Source organism: Synchiropus splendidus, chromosome 1 (genome assembly GCF_027744825.2).
Source record: "Synchiropus splendidus isolate RoL2022-P1 chromosome 1, RoL_Sspl_1.0, whole genome shotgun sequence".
NCBI lineage: Eukaryota > Metazoa > Chordata > Actinopteri > Syngnathiformes > Callionymidae > Synchiropus > Synchiropus splendidus.
The window spans coordinates 57,248,970-57,265,149 of record NC_071334.1 but is presented as its reverse complement, the minus strand read 5'-3'; the positions used below and the strand labels follow the sequence as shown (position 1 = coordinate 57,265,149).

Below are 16,180 nucleotides of genomic sequence, written 5' to 3'. Positions count from 1 at the left end.
TTACGCACCGCCATGACAGGGCAGTTATGGATTCGCTACACATGTGACTTTCATAAGCACTTTTTTCTTAACCTGGCACCAGATCAAAGAGACAATATAAATGTGGTCGATTTTTTCCATCATGGTGTTACATACATCACTGACACAGAAAGGCTCATGCACGGCCATCCATTATCCTGACCCGCCGTTTTTCTGTGCGGGGTCATGGGAGGCTGGAGCTGATCCCAAAACATATTTGGCAGGAGCCAAAGTTCAGAAAGGATGCAGAAATTCCCAAATGTTTCCGCTGGTTATTATTCCGCATGCATGCCGTCTGTGGATTTCTATCGCTTAAATATAAAGCTGTCCGTGGATACAATTTGCAAGGATTGCTTGAAACGTTTGTTAAACAAAAGAAGAAGGGTTGAATACTAATTGTGAAGTTTGTCTTAAGACACGCAGAGATGTCTCTTTTTATTAGTAACTTTCAGAGAGAAAGAGTCATTTTGGTTACGGCGTTTATGCTCCCTCCTACAGTAATCGCTGCTATGACAATCGGGGCTTCAAAGACAGAAATATTCTTAAATATGTCTGTGTGTGTGTGTGTGTGTGTGTGTGTGTTCATGCCTGACTGGGAGGAGAGTGTGGTGGAAAAAATGTGAGCTGTCAATCAACCTAATGAGACCAACCTTCTTATTGTATACACACACTGGAAGAGAGAGAGAGGGAGAGAGTGAGAGCTGCATCGTGGCTGTAGAAGTGCCATATAATTGGGTTTCCTTTCCAGGACAACAGACATGCTCACTGGATTAGATCTGACCGCCGACGCCAATTCTTTCCATGTCTCCTTTTCTCTGCTTTTCTATCTCTTTAAGTCCCTCTCTATCTCTTTAGCATCTTTCCCTGTCCCCCCTCAGCCTCCACAGTTTTACTGCTCTTTTCACCGCCATCTTCATTTCTTGGATTTTTTTCAACTAAAAAAATAGTTTCTCACTCCGAATGACTTTTCTTTTATTTTTTTGCTTTTTTTTTTATTTGTGCGACACACTCTGCTTCGTAAAGTGTCACATATCACAGTTGTTAAGTATATATTTTTTGGGAGGGGGGGGCATTTCATGTTGAAGCGTGAGGTGTTTGAAAAGCTTCTCCTCCCGCAGTGTCACATGGTACTTAAAAAGGACCGTTTTTGTTTTACTTACACTGTCAGGACCATCATATTCAACTCCCTATTTTCATAAACATGCAAAACAACTAGTCAGAGCGTTCTCACAGTCCTATCTCAGTGGAACGTTCTCATCGCTGATCTTCGTCCTCTTTTATTGCCCAGATTTCGTGCAAGTCCCTCGGGGTGGAGACTTGTGCAGCCATGTTTTCCCTCATAGACTTCTGTTGATCAATCAATTTCTTTTTTCAAATGCAGCACTTAAATTCACGCCTTATTCATTTCCATTTTAGTGGCATTAAATTCGTAGAAAAGTATGCATTTCCTGACATTTGCAGTTAACAATCATTTTCAGATGTTGATGTCGACTAAGCGGACTTCAAGTGTTTCCCTGCGATGTGTGAGTACTTCCGCAGATCTTCCCTTGAGAAATATATTCATGATGGTTACTTTAAAATTGGACTGTTCTGTTTTTCGTTCACTTGAGACTGAGATGATTATGAAACATGAGTGCAGTTCAAGGAATCCCCTTAGAATGTGATAGATTCAATGCTATTCCAACGAGGAAGCTTTCCTTTTGTCACAGAAGAGCCATGTTTTGATTGACAGTTGGGTTTTATATGCTTGGATGGATGCCACTCGCGTTGTAGAGTGAAGCAGATGACCAACTCTGCTGAATCAACCCTTTGGTCAGAGGACAGGAATGCAGGTCAGCTCCTCCAAATGTTGAGAATCTTCTCCCTCAGAGTGAAACTTTGACAAGCATTAGTGCCGGCTAAAGGGACGGTGTGGTTTGTGGTTGAGCTGACATTCTGAACAGATTGTGTGCCTCTCAGTTTATCATCAATGAAGCATAACTAAGGGCTAGAGCTGCTGATACATTCTTCCTTTGATCCTTCTCTTTGTTGATGTGGGTCATGATCAAAGGAACAAGCAAACATATTTGATATCTCTTCTTTGTGTTTAGTGTCAGTGGTTGCCACAGCAAGTGTGCGTTCCAATTCCTTCCTTTAATCCTCATCTCCATCCTCAAAAATGTGAGTTTTTGTGAGCAGCGAGGACTGTCCCAATTGTTAGGAAGTTAAATTGAGGTGCAAGATTGAGGAATGTAGCTTCTTCAGCCTGAAGGAACCCCACAACCTGCCTCGATATTGAGGAATACCTTGAATCCCTTGCGTAGTATTAAGGATGGCGTCGAAAGCAAAGGGGTCGATCTACAAATATAAGTATTTTCTTTGTTAATAGAGATATGAAAGACGTAAACACTGTAGCAGGAATCATTGTTGCTGATCCTGTAAATGCTTCTTGCTACTCCCCCCCTTTTTCTTCTTCTTCTAAATGGACAGACGAAACCCTGCTTTTTTTTAACACTGCCCCCAACATGCTAAGGCTGTACCTGCATTAAGGAGGAACAAATTCTTCCTTAACCCTTCCTTTGAGGTATGAGGTTGAGGGTGAAAGATTGAGGACTGAGGTTGAGGATTAAGGACGGAATTGGAATTCACCCCAGTCATCCTCCGTCTTACGGTGCTAGTCACACCTGTCTTCTTCTTTTCATCATTCACTGCATCCACGACTCTCAATGGTTATATTCTACTTCTCCTTGCATTACCGTTCTTCATCCAACATGCCCCCGTCTCTCAGGGTTACAAGGTTCAAACTACTGATTTTTGCGTACATGTTGTGAACCCTAATCCATGAGAACAAACATGCTCTTCCTGGCTCCAGTCACTGATCAATCTTTATATGTTTCTGTCATGTTGACCGTGAGATGCTCCATTCAGTTGTGCTGAAATTCCAAAACAGAAAAACCAACTAGAGCTCCAATGTTATAGTGGAGACCTAACCAAAGTCAGAGTCCAGATCAGAGCAGACCAATAACAAGACTTTGAGAGTGCGAGACTGAGTTAAGACTAAGATCAAGTCCAAGGACACATTCCAAATGTGGTTTTGAGAGAATTATGGCAGAGACTGCGACAAGTTTGAGTCTAAATGCAGTCAATTCCGCGACTAGACCTTGAAAATGTGTTGTTGTTTTTTTTTTTTTTGAGTCCAGTGTTGAACCCCAGTACGGCGTCCAGCACTTCAACATTAGAATCAGAATCAGAATCAGAATCAGAATCAAATTTATTGCCATGGTCAGTGGGGAGCCCACTAACTAGGAAAGTGTTTTGGAATAACGTGCAGTCAAAAAGTAAATAAATAATAAAATAAAAATAAATAAATTAATTAAATAAAATAACAACAAGGCTGTTCACGAATTCAACAGTCTGACGGCCGAGGGGAAGAAGCTGTTCCTGTGACGGGAGGTTCTGGTCTGGATGGACCGTAGCCTCCTGCCAGAGGGAAGAGGAACAAACAGTCCATGTCCAGGGTGAGAAGGGTCGGCTCTGATCCGACCTGCACGTCTCTGGGTCCTGGAGACATACAGGTCCTGAAGAGGTGGCAGGCTGCAACCGATCACCTTCTCAGCAGTGGCCACATTCCAGAGTATTGACTCAACACCAGTGAGACAAGCGATGAGACCAATCCGATTCAGCATCGTTTTTTTGAAGGATCGGAAATTACTGCAAACTGTAAATGGATCTCGTGAACATTGGTGCGTCGGACACCAAGCTGTGAGACAAGCGTCTGTTTAAGGAATCCATTCCACAGTATGTAGCCATTTAACATGCGAGCAGGGATATGCAGTGTTAACGTTATTTACAGTTTGAGTCAGTTGGAATCCAAATTCCAAAACTAAGCAGGCAAGTTAGCACGGAGCAGCGGGATTTGCCGATTTCCCATTCAGGACAGCGAGACAGTCACTCCGCATGGAAGCAAACAACGCTGCTAGACGTCACGCCGAGCGCTTCTCGTGGTATTGTGCCATGAAGTCAGTCAAATATGTCATTGGACTTCAGACGCCCCTTTTATTACAAATGTTAGTAGACTAATCTTTACATATGTATTGATGCTACGAGAGAGAATGCATGTTATTTTGCTAATGAAATGAAACCTTTTTTTGCTGTCACAGTTCATCATGATCATCTTTTTACGTCCGATTTTGACTGACGATGCCGCTTCAGTTTCAAAAGCTTTATTAAGAAGAAAAAAAAAGGCAAGCAGCAGCCGTTGTGGCGCATTATGAAAGTATTATCTGCATCCAGAAACACTTGAAGGACGACTCAACAGATGTGTCCGCACAAAGACTTGAGAAATTAAAGGCTTCATCCACTCGAAGACTTCAGAGAAGTCTAAGCTGGTGACGCTCACACTTTGAACTTCCACACACTTGCTCCAAGTGCTCATCGACATGACAATAACTTTATTAGTTTTCAACACGAACGAAAGCAAATAGACCACCAATAAATATGTGCACATCTAAGTAGGGTTCTGTTGTTTTAAACAAAAAAAAAAAAAGTTTCCTGTCAGGTCCAATTTCCTCTTAGGCTCTGTTTATTTATTTATGTTTTTTTTGGTGGATGGCGATGAAGGAGTAGAGTGGGAGTGACTTAAGCTGTCACGTGCACCTGATGGTAGGCGGCGACAGGAGTGCCCCTCCCACTGAGGTAGCTTTATTGACATTTTTTGCTAGGGTTAGCCACTTCTGGTCGACCCATGTGACCGAATATCAAGGGGAAAAATGAGTGGAGGTGTCTGGGGTGATAATCTAAAACTGCATAAACCCACTTCTATTTCCATTTAAAGTTCCTTATTCGGTTAAATGCTCACACGCGCGCATTCCCTTGTATCACATTGTTACTGCGTTCCCCTAATTCAATAAAGCTAACACTGCCTGATAAAGCCGGAACTTCCTTCCAAACAAAGGGAAAGAGGCCAGACACTCAAAGACTAAACAGATCAAGAGAGTGAAGATCAAGCAGAGAAGGGAGAGGACGTTCAACTTTTCTAAGCCATATATCTGAAGATGAAAACAACTGTGATGTTTTAAATATCCACCCCACACGTTCACTGTATCAAAAGAGAAGTTCATTGGCAGAGTTTTTTTTTGGCTTGTGTGAATGTAGCTGGAGAATTTAACCCTTTAACTCAAAGGACAAAAGAGGTGATGGTTTATGTATACAGTGTTTTTTTATTCTTTCCTGGCAAGAAAGTCTGATCAGTTTTGAAGCAGATAGGTTACGGCTTAATTCATTCAGCTGCTCATTTTAAAGGCAACTTTTGAGTCATGTTGTCCTGATTTGTTTCCAAAGGATTGTTTTGATTTCACACCCACAACTTGAGAAAGTTCAAGGCATGTTTACGTAACAGCCAACAAAGAAAATCTACTTTCTGCTCATTTGGCAGATACAGTTCAAAATACTTCTGGTCAAAATCCCCAAAGTCTTTTTGTGTGTTTTTAAATGTTTCTCTGGCAGAGAAAACACTTTTTTTTTCCTCATCACCTCATTAGCCAATGCTGCAGACAAGCACAACAACAAAAATGCTCACACTGGGTTACAAAAGAGAAGCAGCAAATCATTCGCTCATGCACCCATTTAGTTCATTTCCGTTGCAAATTTAAGTGCATGCAGAAAGCTTTCAAAAGTTGGCATCCGTTGTTGTGTTGTAAAATGTGGCACTGATGCCAACACATTTCTGGTGGAGTCATGAATAATGCCGGCGGTGTTACAACACGCGTGCCTGGATGGAGGTTTGAATCAAGTGTGAAGGCTGTTCGGGATCAATCGTTTTGTCTCCGAGCGCTGACTTGACTTTTTGGGGTTTTTCCTCGCAGTATTTCAAAATACTATGAGCACAGTTATGTGCAGAATTATTCAGTATGGAGGAGTTAAAAAGCTTCCATACTAATTCACTTTTCATTGGTGAAAATATTTTATATCTTTGCGCAAATAAATAATAAAAAGCTAAAATATATCCTCCAGCTTTCTAGATCTCAGGTTTTTTTTACTTTTCTGTCTTTAATGTGTAATATGTTGCAAAGCTGAATGCACTTTTTTTCAGTCAGTAAAATTACTGGGCATCGCATTCGTTGCTACCTATGTGAATGATTCATCAGTTTTCCAGGGGAACTTGGATTACTAATGTTGTGGCAGCCTTCCTTCACCTCCGTGCTGAACCGTTCTGCTATCTGCACTCATCTCCTGCTTATCTTCATTTGCTTTTTAGGTGGAACTGACTGACAGCACCTCTCACACCATCACCGACGCCTACGCAGGGAAGGAATACATCATCCAGGTAACATCTTCTGAGGGAGCACAAAGAGGAATTGTCCTGACTGGAACATAAAAGCCATCTAAATCTGTGCCGAGCTCACTGACAACCAATTAGTCGACATGTTTTGTCAGCTTTTTTTCCTTCCGGGCCTTTCGGTGCCGTGGGATTTGTTGATTTTAAATGAATGAGATTTTTTTTTTCCCTTCTGTGTGTGTAACAGGTGGCTGCTAAGGACACAGAGATTGGAACTTGGAGTGACTGGAGTGTTGCCGTTCACGCAACACCCTGGATCGAAGAGCCTGTCATAACTTCCACCACTGAGGTGGAGTTCTTCAGCGGTGAGTTCTTTGTGCCTGTCTTTATTTGAATATATATATATATATATATATATATATATATATATATATATATATATATATATATATATATATATATATATATATATATATATATATATATATATATATATATATATATATATATATATATATATATATATATGTGTGTGTGTGTTTGTATTTTTTTTATTTTATATTTTGTTTCAACTTTGGCCTTTTAGTATGAAGGGCAAAAAGTTCAAAAGAATGGCAGATAAGAGGAGGGTGTATCTTCATCTTCATCTTTTTTTTTTTATTTAAAGATAAAATATGACTATTAAAATACACTGGAACTAATCCTTAATCTAATAATTTTCAACAATAAATTTTGCAACTGGATAACTTCAGAAGTCACTGTTGGCTATTGAGATCTTGTGTTTTCATCAGCCATCACGTGTTTTTGCCCTGTCATTGACCTTTTAAGTGTCGACTGAGACTCAACAGATTTGCTAAATAAACCTTTAGTCAGTCAGAGCTCTGTGTCAGATAAGCCGACACAGACTCTTTTTTTTTTTTTTCTATCCCATTGTATCTTCAATGAAGTCAAAACTGCACCATATTCTGATGTTTAGATGGCCAGTTTTGGGACACTTGGGACACACAAAATATTGTGAATCCTAGCGTATGTTTTCATCGTGACGGTGCAGAAAATAAGTGCTTTTCAAACAATATATGGCTCTAATCCGGTGAAGTAATAGACGCTGTGTAACGAAGGAAAATCGAACCCTTTTATAGTGCAACAGTGACTCCTAGAGGCCAACGACAGACATCATTTAATTCAACGTCTCCAGCACACACGCTCACGCACACGCGCACTCGCTGTCCTTCTCCACCGTTCTTCTCTTCTCATCTCGATCTCGCGCATCTCATTCCTTGATGATTCTTTTGAAACTCCTGTCACCTCAAGTTTCTTGAGAAAATAAGGTTGTTAGATATTTTCAAAGAATGAACTGTAGAATGTTTGAAAGTATTTATTTATTCTTTTTTTTTTGCGGGGGAGAGATTTTGTCGTTATTGTTTTTAGTCATTTTAGAAACAGACGTTCACGGCACGATCATTTCTGCTGTGATCTTGAGTCAGGACAACTGGTGTCCAACTCTGATCGGTGAGCCAATGGAGCAATGGCTGATCCCCCCCAAAAAATATCTCAACTGCTGACCTTTGCACTTTAGGACTGAAAATGACTTGAACTAGCCTGACCTCAGCATCGCTTCACTAGATACTTGTATCTCTTTTGATAGCTTCAGACTGGAGTTCAACCCAGAATCTGGTGATCCACAAACTTGGACAGGTTTTCAGAGCTTTTGTGTATAAAGTATGGCAAAGCTAGATAGTCAAATATGCTATTAAATGAGTGAATTATTAGGAGATGACCGGTGACACTCGACTCTTCTCAGAATTGGTCGTGAAATATAAAAATGGCTTGTTCCTCCCCGTCCTATTCCTCACCTTGCGACGGCGACGTACCTCCCACAGCCGTCTCTGGCTGTCACCGCCACGTTACAAAAATGGCGTCATTCCTATTAGTGCAGCCAAAGTAAAGTGTTTGGCTGCAGGCAGGAAGTATATCGAAGCGAGTCTGTGCTTATTTCACACCTGACTGCCTTGCTCTAACATCAGCACTCCCGCTGCAGTCCGCCATTCATTAATTGGGAGGAGAGGGAAATTATATTCTCCATCCGGAATGGAATAACACAATTAAAAAGGTTTGGCTTTCCAGGCTGGATCTTCCCTCCCTTTTGTCCTTTCATGTATTAACAGCCCAAGCGCTCACTCTTTCACATTTCTGCCAAACCTGTATTGGATCTTGATTTTCTTTTTTTTTTTTTTTTAATCTTGTCCTTCAAGCAGCTCTCTGTACCTGCTGTGTGAGTGAGAATATTTTTATGCTCTGCTCACTTCATAACCAGCCCGACAAGTCTCATATTGATTGTGCTCACTGATTAGAATTGATTCAGCTTTGCAATGTACTTTCCATTTTTTTTTTCTCCCTTCCTGGCGCAATGAGCTTCTTTCGCCATTCATTCATCAAAGAAGAAGCACATTTCTTCTCTGGAGCGTGTTTTTCTTCCAAGAGTTGTGCAATGAACAGGCCAACCTGAACAATGGGGCTTCAATGGAGAGACAATGGAGGCGCGATAGGGATGCAGCTGAGGAAAACATGGCAGGGGGTTTCAGGTGTACGACGCGAGTAAGATGGAGAAGTGCCGATAAGCTAGCGCAGCGGCGAGTCCGAAACGCCAGAAAAATGCTGTGTCTGCATGTTTTTTTAGACGGTGTGTGCTCATCTCAGCGTCAAAACTACAAAAAATTAAGATTTCTCGAGGAGCAATAGATATTGAAGTTGGCAATGCTTGCATTATACAACATAGTTCTGCCAGCTCATATTTCTATTTTCACCTAAAATATTTGAGATCAGAACTTCAAAAGTACTTCTAGGTTTAGATTCTATTGGTGTCAGCGCTCACTAGCTATTCACCCTTCTATTCTGAAAGGAATGATGTCGGAGAGAGGTAGGACTCTTTTGTGGTTATTGTTTTATCGTCCTAACCTGAGCACATTTGGTGAGAAAATGTCTTCGGTGATTTAAGTTCATGGAATTCAAGACGAGTTCCAGAGTTCATAGGTTCACAGATAAAATAGAAATAAGGGGGTCCATTGTGGTTTGTTAATCCGTTCAGCATGTGCGATTTTTCATCCGAATAAATCATCTAAATCATTAAAAAAAAAAAAAAGCGTGACATTTCTGAGGAACGCTTACATAGAAGTTATCAGAGTCAGAATCAACCACAAGTCTCAGCTCATGCAGCAATTAAGGTTGAATGTGAGATTGTTGTTTTCTTTTGTTTTGTTTTGTTTTCTTTTGTTTTGACAATTTAAATAAACTCAGTGTCAGCATGAAGTGAAGCATGTGGTGTCAAGTCATGACAAGGATCTAAAAAAAAAATGAAACAGAAAACATGAAGGCTTAAAAATAGTTGCTGAATGAGACGCTACTCTTCGTCCTGTGTCTTTCAGTTCGTGCTGTCACACAGCACAGTTAAAACTACAGCAGCTGAATTGGCCTCATCATGTGACCCACGGCTCAACACATATCTGCAGGAGTAGTCGCTATTGTTAAACACTCCGGCTCTAAATGAATGATCTCAGTCACCTTGGAACATGCTGTGGTGGTAGTGATGGGTTGGTGAGGTTTCATCTAAACTTTCTGGGCCACTAGATGGCACCGTCTGCTGTTAAATATTTCCAATTAAACAGCAGTTCAAATGAAACCATTTTCAAACACCCAGAACACTAAAAAACAAATGTGTTGTCAGTTTTGCTTTTGAATTCAGTACATCAGTGTGATCATACTGAGGTTGACCTGGGGGCAAAATATGACTCGAGCATCCCCTTTGGGTGGTGGACGTGACAAGAAAGACTTTTCGAAGAACAAGCGAAAGCCAGTGGACATTGCAAATGCTTGTTTTGTTTCCCCACAGAGACCAAGACTTCGCCCATCCCTTCCTCCAACGCCCCACAGAAGGCCGAACCACCAGTGGGCAGAGCTGCTCGCCTCCTCACATTCTTTTCTCCTTTGCTGTTAGGAATGCTGCTGCTGCTCATGTGGTGAGTGCACGCATGAAGACGATCCATCACGAGCACAAGCATGTTATTAGTGGCGTGTGAAGGAGATGTTTAAGTAAAGGTTAAATGATGGTCCATCAAATACTTTCAAACTTCTATTGTATAGTAATTAGTATAGAGACAGAAAAATAAATGTTAAAAATGTTTTTTTTCCGCCAACAGATGTGTTAGTCCGAGTCCTGGAGCTAGAGGAGCAGGAGATGAAGGCAGAAGAGGAAGACAAGGAGGAGGACGAAGTTTTCTTTTTCACTCTCACTCGCTCTCTCTGTCTCTCGCTCTCTCTTTTTCTATTTTGCACATGTGACCAGGAAGCAGTGCATTGATGGTTTGGGTCCAACCCAGTTACTCACCCGAATACTTAGGTTTGAAGTGATGATGGCGCATTTCTGACTTACGGTGACGATGAGATTCTTCAGAGGAACTTCTGAACGCAGATCCATCTTCTTCTTTTACCATCATCATCCTCATCATCATCGGCATTGGAAGCTGCAGCACTTATATCAAAGGTCTTATACTACCACCTGGTGGCTCTTACTAGCCACAGCCGACTCATTTGTGCTCTGTCACCAAAACAGACCGCCCCACTTTTCCAGTTTCCGTCATGAGACATCACTGCTGCACTGTTGACACACATGCACCGCGTATGTGTATGTGTGCACAGTGCCTCTAGCGCCCCCGCATACAGCTAACTCACCATGCCAAAGACTCCAGCGGTCTGTCCGATCTGTGGCTCAACACAATTCTTTGAGCCTACCTTGTGCCTACCTTCAACAAGGAAATGAGAGAGGGATGAATTTGGGCAGATCTTAGGATCCTCTCAACCATTTCACACCCACACACACACAAAGAAAAACGTTCAGTCACAACCCTGAAACTGCTCGCCTCGACAACCAAACCAGTTTGAAGGAACATGATCAGAGGACCGACTCTTGGAAGATCTCTGTAAGCATAGTTTGGCTTATGTAGACAACCATTCTGCTTCTAAGGATCAGGAAAAAAATTGGATCGAGCGATGTATAAAAGTGAAGTGGATTCAGATTTGAAGACTTCTTTGCCCACATACTTCTTTTTGTTTAACTTTGTATCGAGTTGTTTTTGTTTTGTTTTGTTTTTGAAGCATTGATATGAGCGATATTGTTGTTTTTCATTCTGCTCTTTGCTGTAAAATAACGCCAACACACTGTCCGCTTTCTAAATTCTTAGCAAACCAGGACTATCACAGGTTGATATTATTTTACTGAACGAAATATTCATGTGTTTCTGTTTACTTTTTTATTGTGTGAACTGATTAAACACACATATAGGATGCTTAGTTGTATTTTTTGTTTGTTTCTTTTTTTTTTCCCAGACAGTCATAACGGTTTAATTCTTCTCGATCCTATTTTGTAAACTATGATATGTAACTTTAACATTGAGCAAAAGTTTATTATTTAATAATAATAATGATAATAATGTATGTATTAGCAGTAGAATGTCGTAACCTGTACCTGGGGTGTTTTTTATAGATGTATATACAATGACAGGTTTCAACCATTAAATGTGACCATTTCACAATGATTCATGATTCACTGGTCTTTCTTCACTGTCGCTCTGGTTCAGGTGTGTTATTGTTCTACGTCTCCTGCAAAAGAACTGTTTTCACTGGCCAGAAACTCTCAATGTTTTCATTGAAAATGTACTGCAGCTCAGATGGGGATCCAGGGAGGTGAAGAAGAGAGTGCAGACAGGCTGGAGGCGATGACAGATGAGGGGAAGATTCACAGTAGTGAGACCGACCATGTTTTATGGTATAGAGAATAGAATAATAATAATAATAATAACAACAACAACAATAATAATAATAATAACAATAATAATTTGTGTAAGACTTCTGCTTGTATTGTTGAACAACATCATAAATAAGTGATCATGTCAAAGAATAATAACTGTATAATATTTTTTATTTATTTTTTTTTTTTTTTTTTAGAAGACGAGAGTGCAGGCAAACAGGTTTTTTTTTTTACATTGTGCCCCTGCATGAATATCTACTGTTCTTTTAAAATCCGAACACTTGTGACCTTTTTTTTTTTAAATAAATGCGTTTGGTATTTCAGTCACTTTATGCTGTGAACTTCCTCTGCCTCAGGTGTGATCATCAGTTATCAGCTATTCTAGTCATTTGAAGTGAGCAGTCCAAAAGATGTGGACGCCCAAAGTACTGAAGCTTTTTTGGCAGCCAAAAGGGAGACTTTGTTGCGTCCAAACCTGTCATTTGTCTCCATCCCACAAGCTTTCATGGCAAAGCACTGGGTTTTTGGCTCTTGACTTTGACGACTAAATTGACACAACATGATGCCATTATTGTTATAATAGTCTGAGCAGGACAGATCTTAAAAAATTAATCCGTCTGATGATATGCACGACAGGGATCCAAATCTCTTGAGACTAACACATTCTGAATATTCCAAATATTAATAATGGAGATGGTGAGCTGAACCTTTTGAACGGGAAAAGCTCTTTTTTTCCCCCCTTCATTTGCTACTGCTGAACATCTGAAAGCAGAAAAGACAGGAAATATGAGCAACGGAAGGTTGGTTGAAAATCCCATCTGCCCTTATGTCCCCAGTCTTTGTCTCTTTAAATGTCTGGCTTTCTCAGTCGCTCCAGCACTTTTTCTGTCATTATTCCTCCAAGTTCTGGCAGCTCGATCGGGAGACAACGACAAATCAATGCACCACCCATCTGCTGTCAGCTGGAGTCCTCTGTGCATGTGAGTGTGCGTGTGTGTGTGTGTGTGAGTGTGTGTGTGCATGTGTGTGTGTATGTGTGTGTGTGTGTGCGCGTGTGTGTGTGTGTGTGTGTGTGTGTGCGCGTGTGTGTATGTATATGTGTGAGTGTGTGTGTGTGCGTGTGTGTATGTGTGCGCGCGTGTGCGTGCGTGTGTGTGTGTGTGTGTATGTGTGCGCGCGTGTGCGTGCGTGTGTGTGTGTGTGTGTGTGCGGAGGCTGCATTCATGATTTCCCTCTTCCTCCCTCACTTGATATCCCACGACTTTATCCCACGGAGGCGGTCCATGAACACTTCTTTGCATTATTTAATATAATATGTATTATTAAACTCACATCCGATTAAAAGGGTCACACATCAGCAGGAGCAGCAATATGAAATATCGCCCCCCCCCAACGTAATTAAATGGCAATTGAAACGTTCAGTCGTGCTCTTTTGTCTGTGAACCAAATTAACCTGGCGAGCGTGGGGCACGTGTCAGTTTTAACAACCCTGTCAAGCTCTAATGACTGCTACGACCTTTTGCTGATAACGGCCTAAATGACTCTGTCTCTCTCTCTCTCTCTCTCTCTCTCTCTGCTGTTGCTGTATCCATTTGACTTCAGCGATTATTTTCATTCAGCTGGATTCTATAGCCGTCATTTATTTTCTGTCCACTGTCTTCGTCTTGTTTGTTTTTGTTTCCCACAAGATAAACACAACAAGGTTTCATTGAAACAGTTGCTAAAAAAGCCAAACATTATACAGCAGAGGCTGCCATCTAGTGGCCTCTCGAAGTTAAGACACTGTTTCATGAAGCCTCGTGAGTCCCACAATCTGAGAATTCAACGCAATGATCTTCTGTTTCCAGTTACAAGTTCCCTTTCCCTCATGCGTCCAAACCGTCTCTCTGGCCTCATTTAACTTTGTCTCCTCAACAATTTTCTCTTTAATAAATTCTTCTGAAGTGTCCTTCGCTTCCTTTGATTTTCTGTTATTCCCTTGTAGAGTCGGTGTGAAGGCGTCAAGGATACGTTCAGCTTGCTTTCAAGGTATTCATCTGTGACTTCTAGGACACTGTCAAGGAACCTTCCTTCGCAGCTACAATGGCGATGATCCTTGCTTGCTTTCATGGATTCATTATTGATCAGTGTTTGAAAGGAGGAATTGTCAAATAATGGGAGCTGAGATGATTCAAAACTACTACTAAAAAGAATTACTTCCAAGAGATTCAAATCCTAATCACAATAATGCTAGTATAGATATATGTTTTTTTCTGTGATTGATTGATTGGCAGTGATTGACTTTCCTGCTCATCCCCACAGGAGGGGGGTAGAGAGAATTACGCTTCTCTGTCCGTGGTGCTGAAGTTAAAGTACCTTCTTTATTCCTGCAGATGATTTTATTTTACACACTTTTAAGGCATGACATTTAGAGATTACAATTCTAATAATCACCCCCTCTGTCGAGTTTTATAAATTATAAAGAAAATATAACAAAAGAAAAAAAATGAATGAATACTGATGATGAATACCTTTTTATAAACAATAAAAAATAAATAAAAATAAAAATAAATAGGAAATTGTGTATGTGTGTTTGTGTGGGCAATGCGATGGACTGGCGACCCGTCTAGGGTGTATTCCTGCCTCTCGCCCCGTGACCGCTGGGATACGGTCCAGTGCCCCCCGCAACCCTGAACAGGACTAAGTGCTGGTTAACTGTAGATGCATGATGGATGATGGATCAAGGATCGATCACCGATATACGACTAAATGGCGAGGGACATGTTGTGCCGTGCAGCATTCCAGACAAAAAAAAACATGACTTTAAACACATCATTCATAAAATCAAAAATGAGCCGTAACATGCTTGGAAATGAAAGTGCTCCCAAGTGGAGGAAACACGACTAAAAGTGCATTTAAACGTTCGTCACTGGGCCATTTAAGGATGCATCATTGAAAAGGAATTTGCTGAAGATGAAATCTTGAAATAGAGTCTCATGCTTAAAATAATACAATGCAAAAACCTCCACCCGGTCATTCCTCTATCTTCTCTTGCTATTGGTATATAACCTGTCGGACTGCCCTACCTGACCATATACTAGTCGCCACCCAGCAGGTGGCAGTGATGCCATAGCATACCGATGTCTATTTCTAATGGGCACTGCTATTGGTTTATCCTTCAGCCCTGAAAGACCTCTGTATACTCGCCGTCGAACTGGAGTCAGGCTCGCCCCTAATACACTGAAAGCCCTCTGCTACATTGAATCGTCCCAGTTTTCACTGTTTGAGCGATTATACTCTCACCATCTGGTGTTGCAATAGAGTCTGAAGAGGTGAGGTACTGCATCTCATGTGCGGCCCACAACGATCTCCATGAGTCCTGCCTGGGACTGGGGCCGTCCGCACATACTCATAGAACTGGAGTTACATCCAGGTAACTGATATGTATCGTCCTCCATTGTCCAAGAGGCGATGTATGTTCCTGATGAGAGTGTGTATGTGGGTTTGCAGGCTGAAGGTGCATCCAGATCAGGACAGCAGTCTCATGTTGAGACTCCCTCTTTGACTCATGCAGAACAAGCAATTGCTACACACTGGATGGAAAAATATAGCTATTTAAAGAGAGCTTACTTCAGAAAATTGAACAATAATGGCGCCGGAGCAATTCTAGTAATGGCAGAAAAATATACACTTGTTCATTTCCAAGGCTCTTGTGAAACTAATGATAGACTGGGGATTGGACGGACGCACTTGAGCAGCAGGCCCATTGCCATTGAAGTGTCTTGCTTCCTGCTTCTTTGTAGAAATTGCAGTGAAAACCTATTCTAACCCAAAGGTGCACTTGCCTGTTTCCTTTTTTCCTCTCACCATTTGTTGAGACAAATTTATACGACAAATATGGTGCACATTTTCCTGTATGCTGTTGAAATGTTTCAGACGTTGGCTTTTCGCATTTTTATTGAAGAATCATTTTCGTTGTCTGACTAACTTTTTTTTGCTAGGTTTAATGGTCATTTCGTCCTTCCCCGCTCTCTTGTCCAATTGCTCTCATCATTAGAACTATGTTTTGGGTAAATAAACTAAAGATGTCCACACCCATTACTACTGTGTTCCCTCACTATATTTGG

General features: G+C 41.1%; 1 protein-coding gene across 1 annotated transcript in view; it reads left to right on the top strand.

The window, feature by feature from the left end:
- Nucleotides 1-11,862, top strand: part of cntfr (ciliary neurotrophic factor receptor) — a 174,933-nt gene extending 163,071 nt beyond the window's left edge. The window contains exons 8-11 of the mRNA XM_053855104.1: nucleotides 6,254-6,322; nucleotides 6,522-6,639; nucleotides 10,161-10,287; nucleotides 10,468-11,862. Of these exons, the coding sequence (XP_053711079.1) occupies nucleotides 6,254-6,322; nucleotides 6,522-6,639; nucleotides 10,161-10,287; nucleotide 10,468 (315 nt within the window). The 3' untranslated portion in view covers nucleotides 10,469-11,862. The remainder of the gene's footprint in view (nucleotides 1-6,253; nucleotides 6,323-6,521; nucleotides 6,640-10,160; nucleotides 10,288-10,467) is intronic.
- Nucleotides 11,863-16,180: the final 4,318 nt, after the last annotated feature.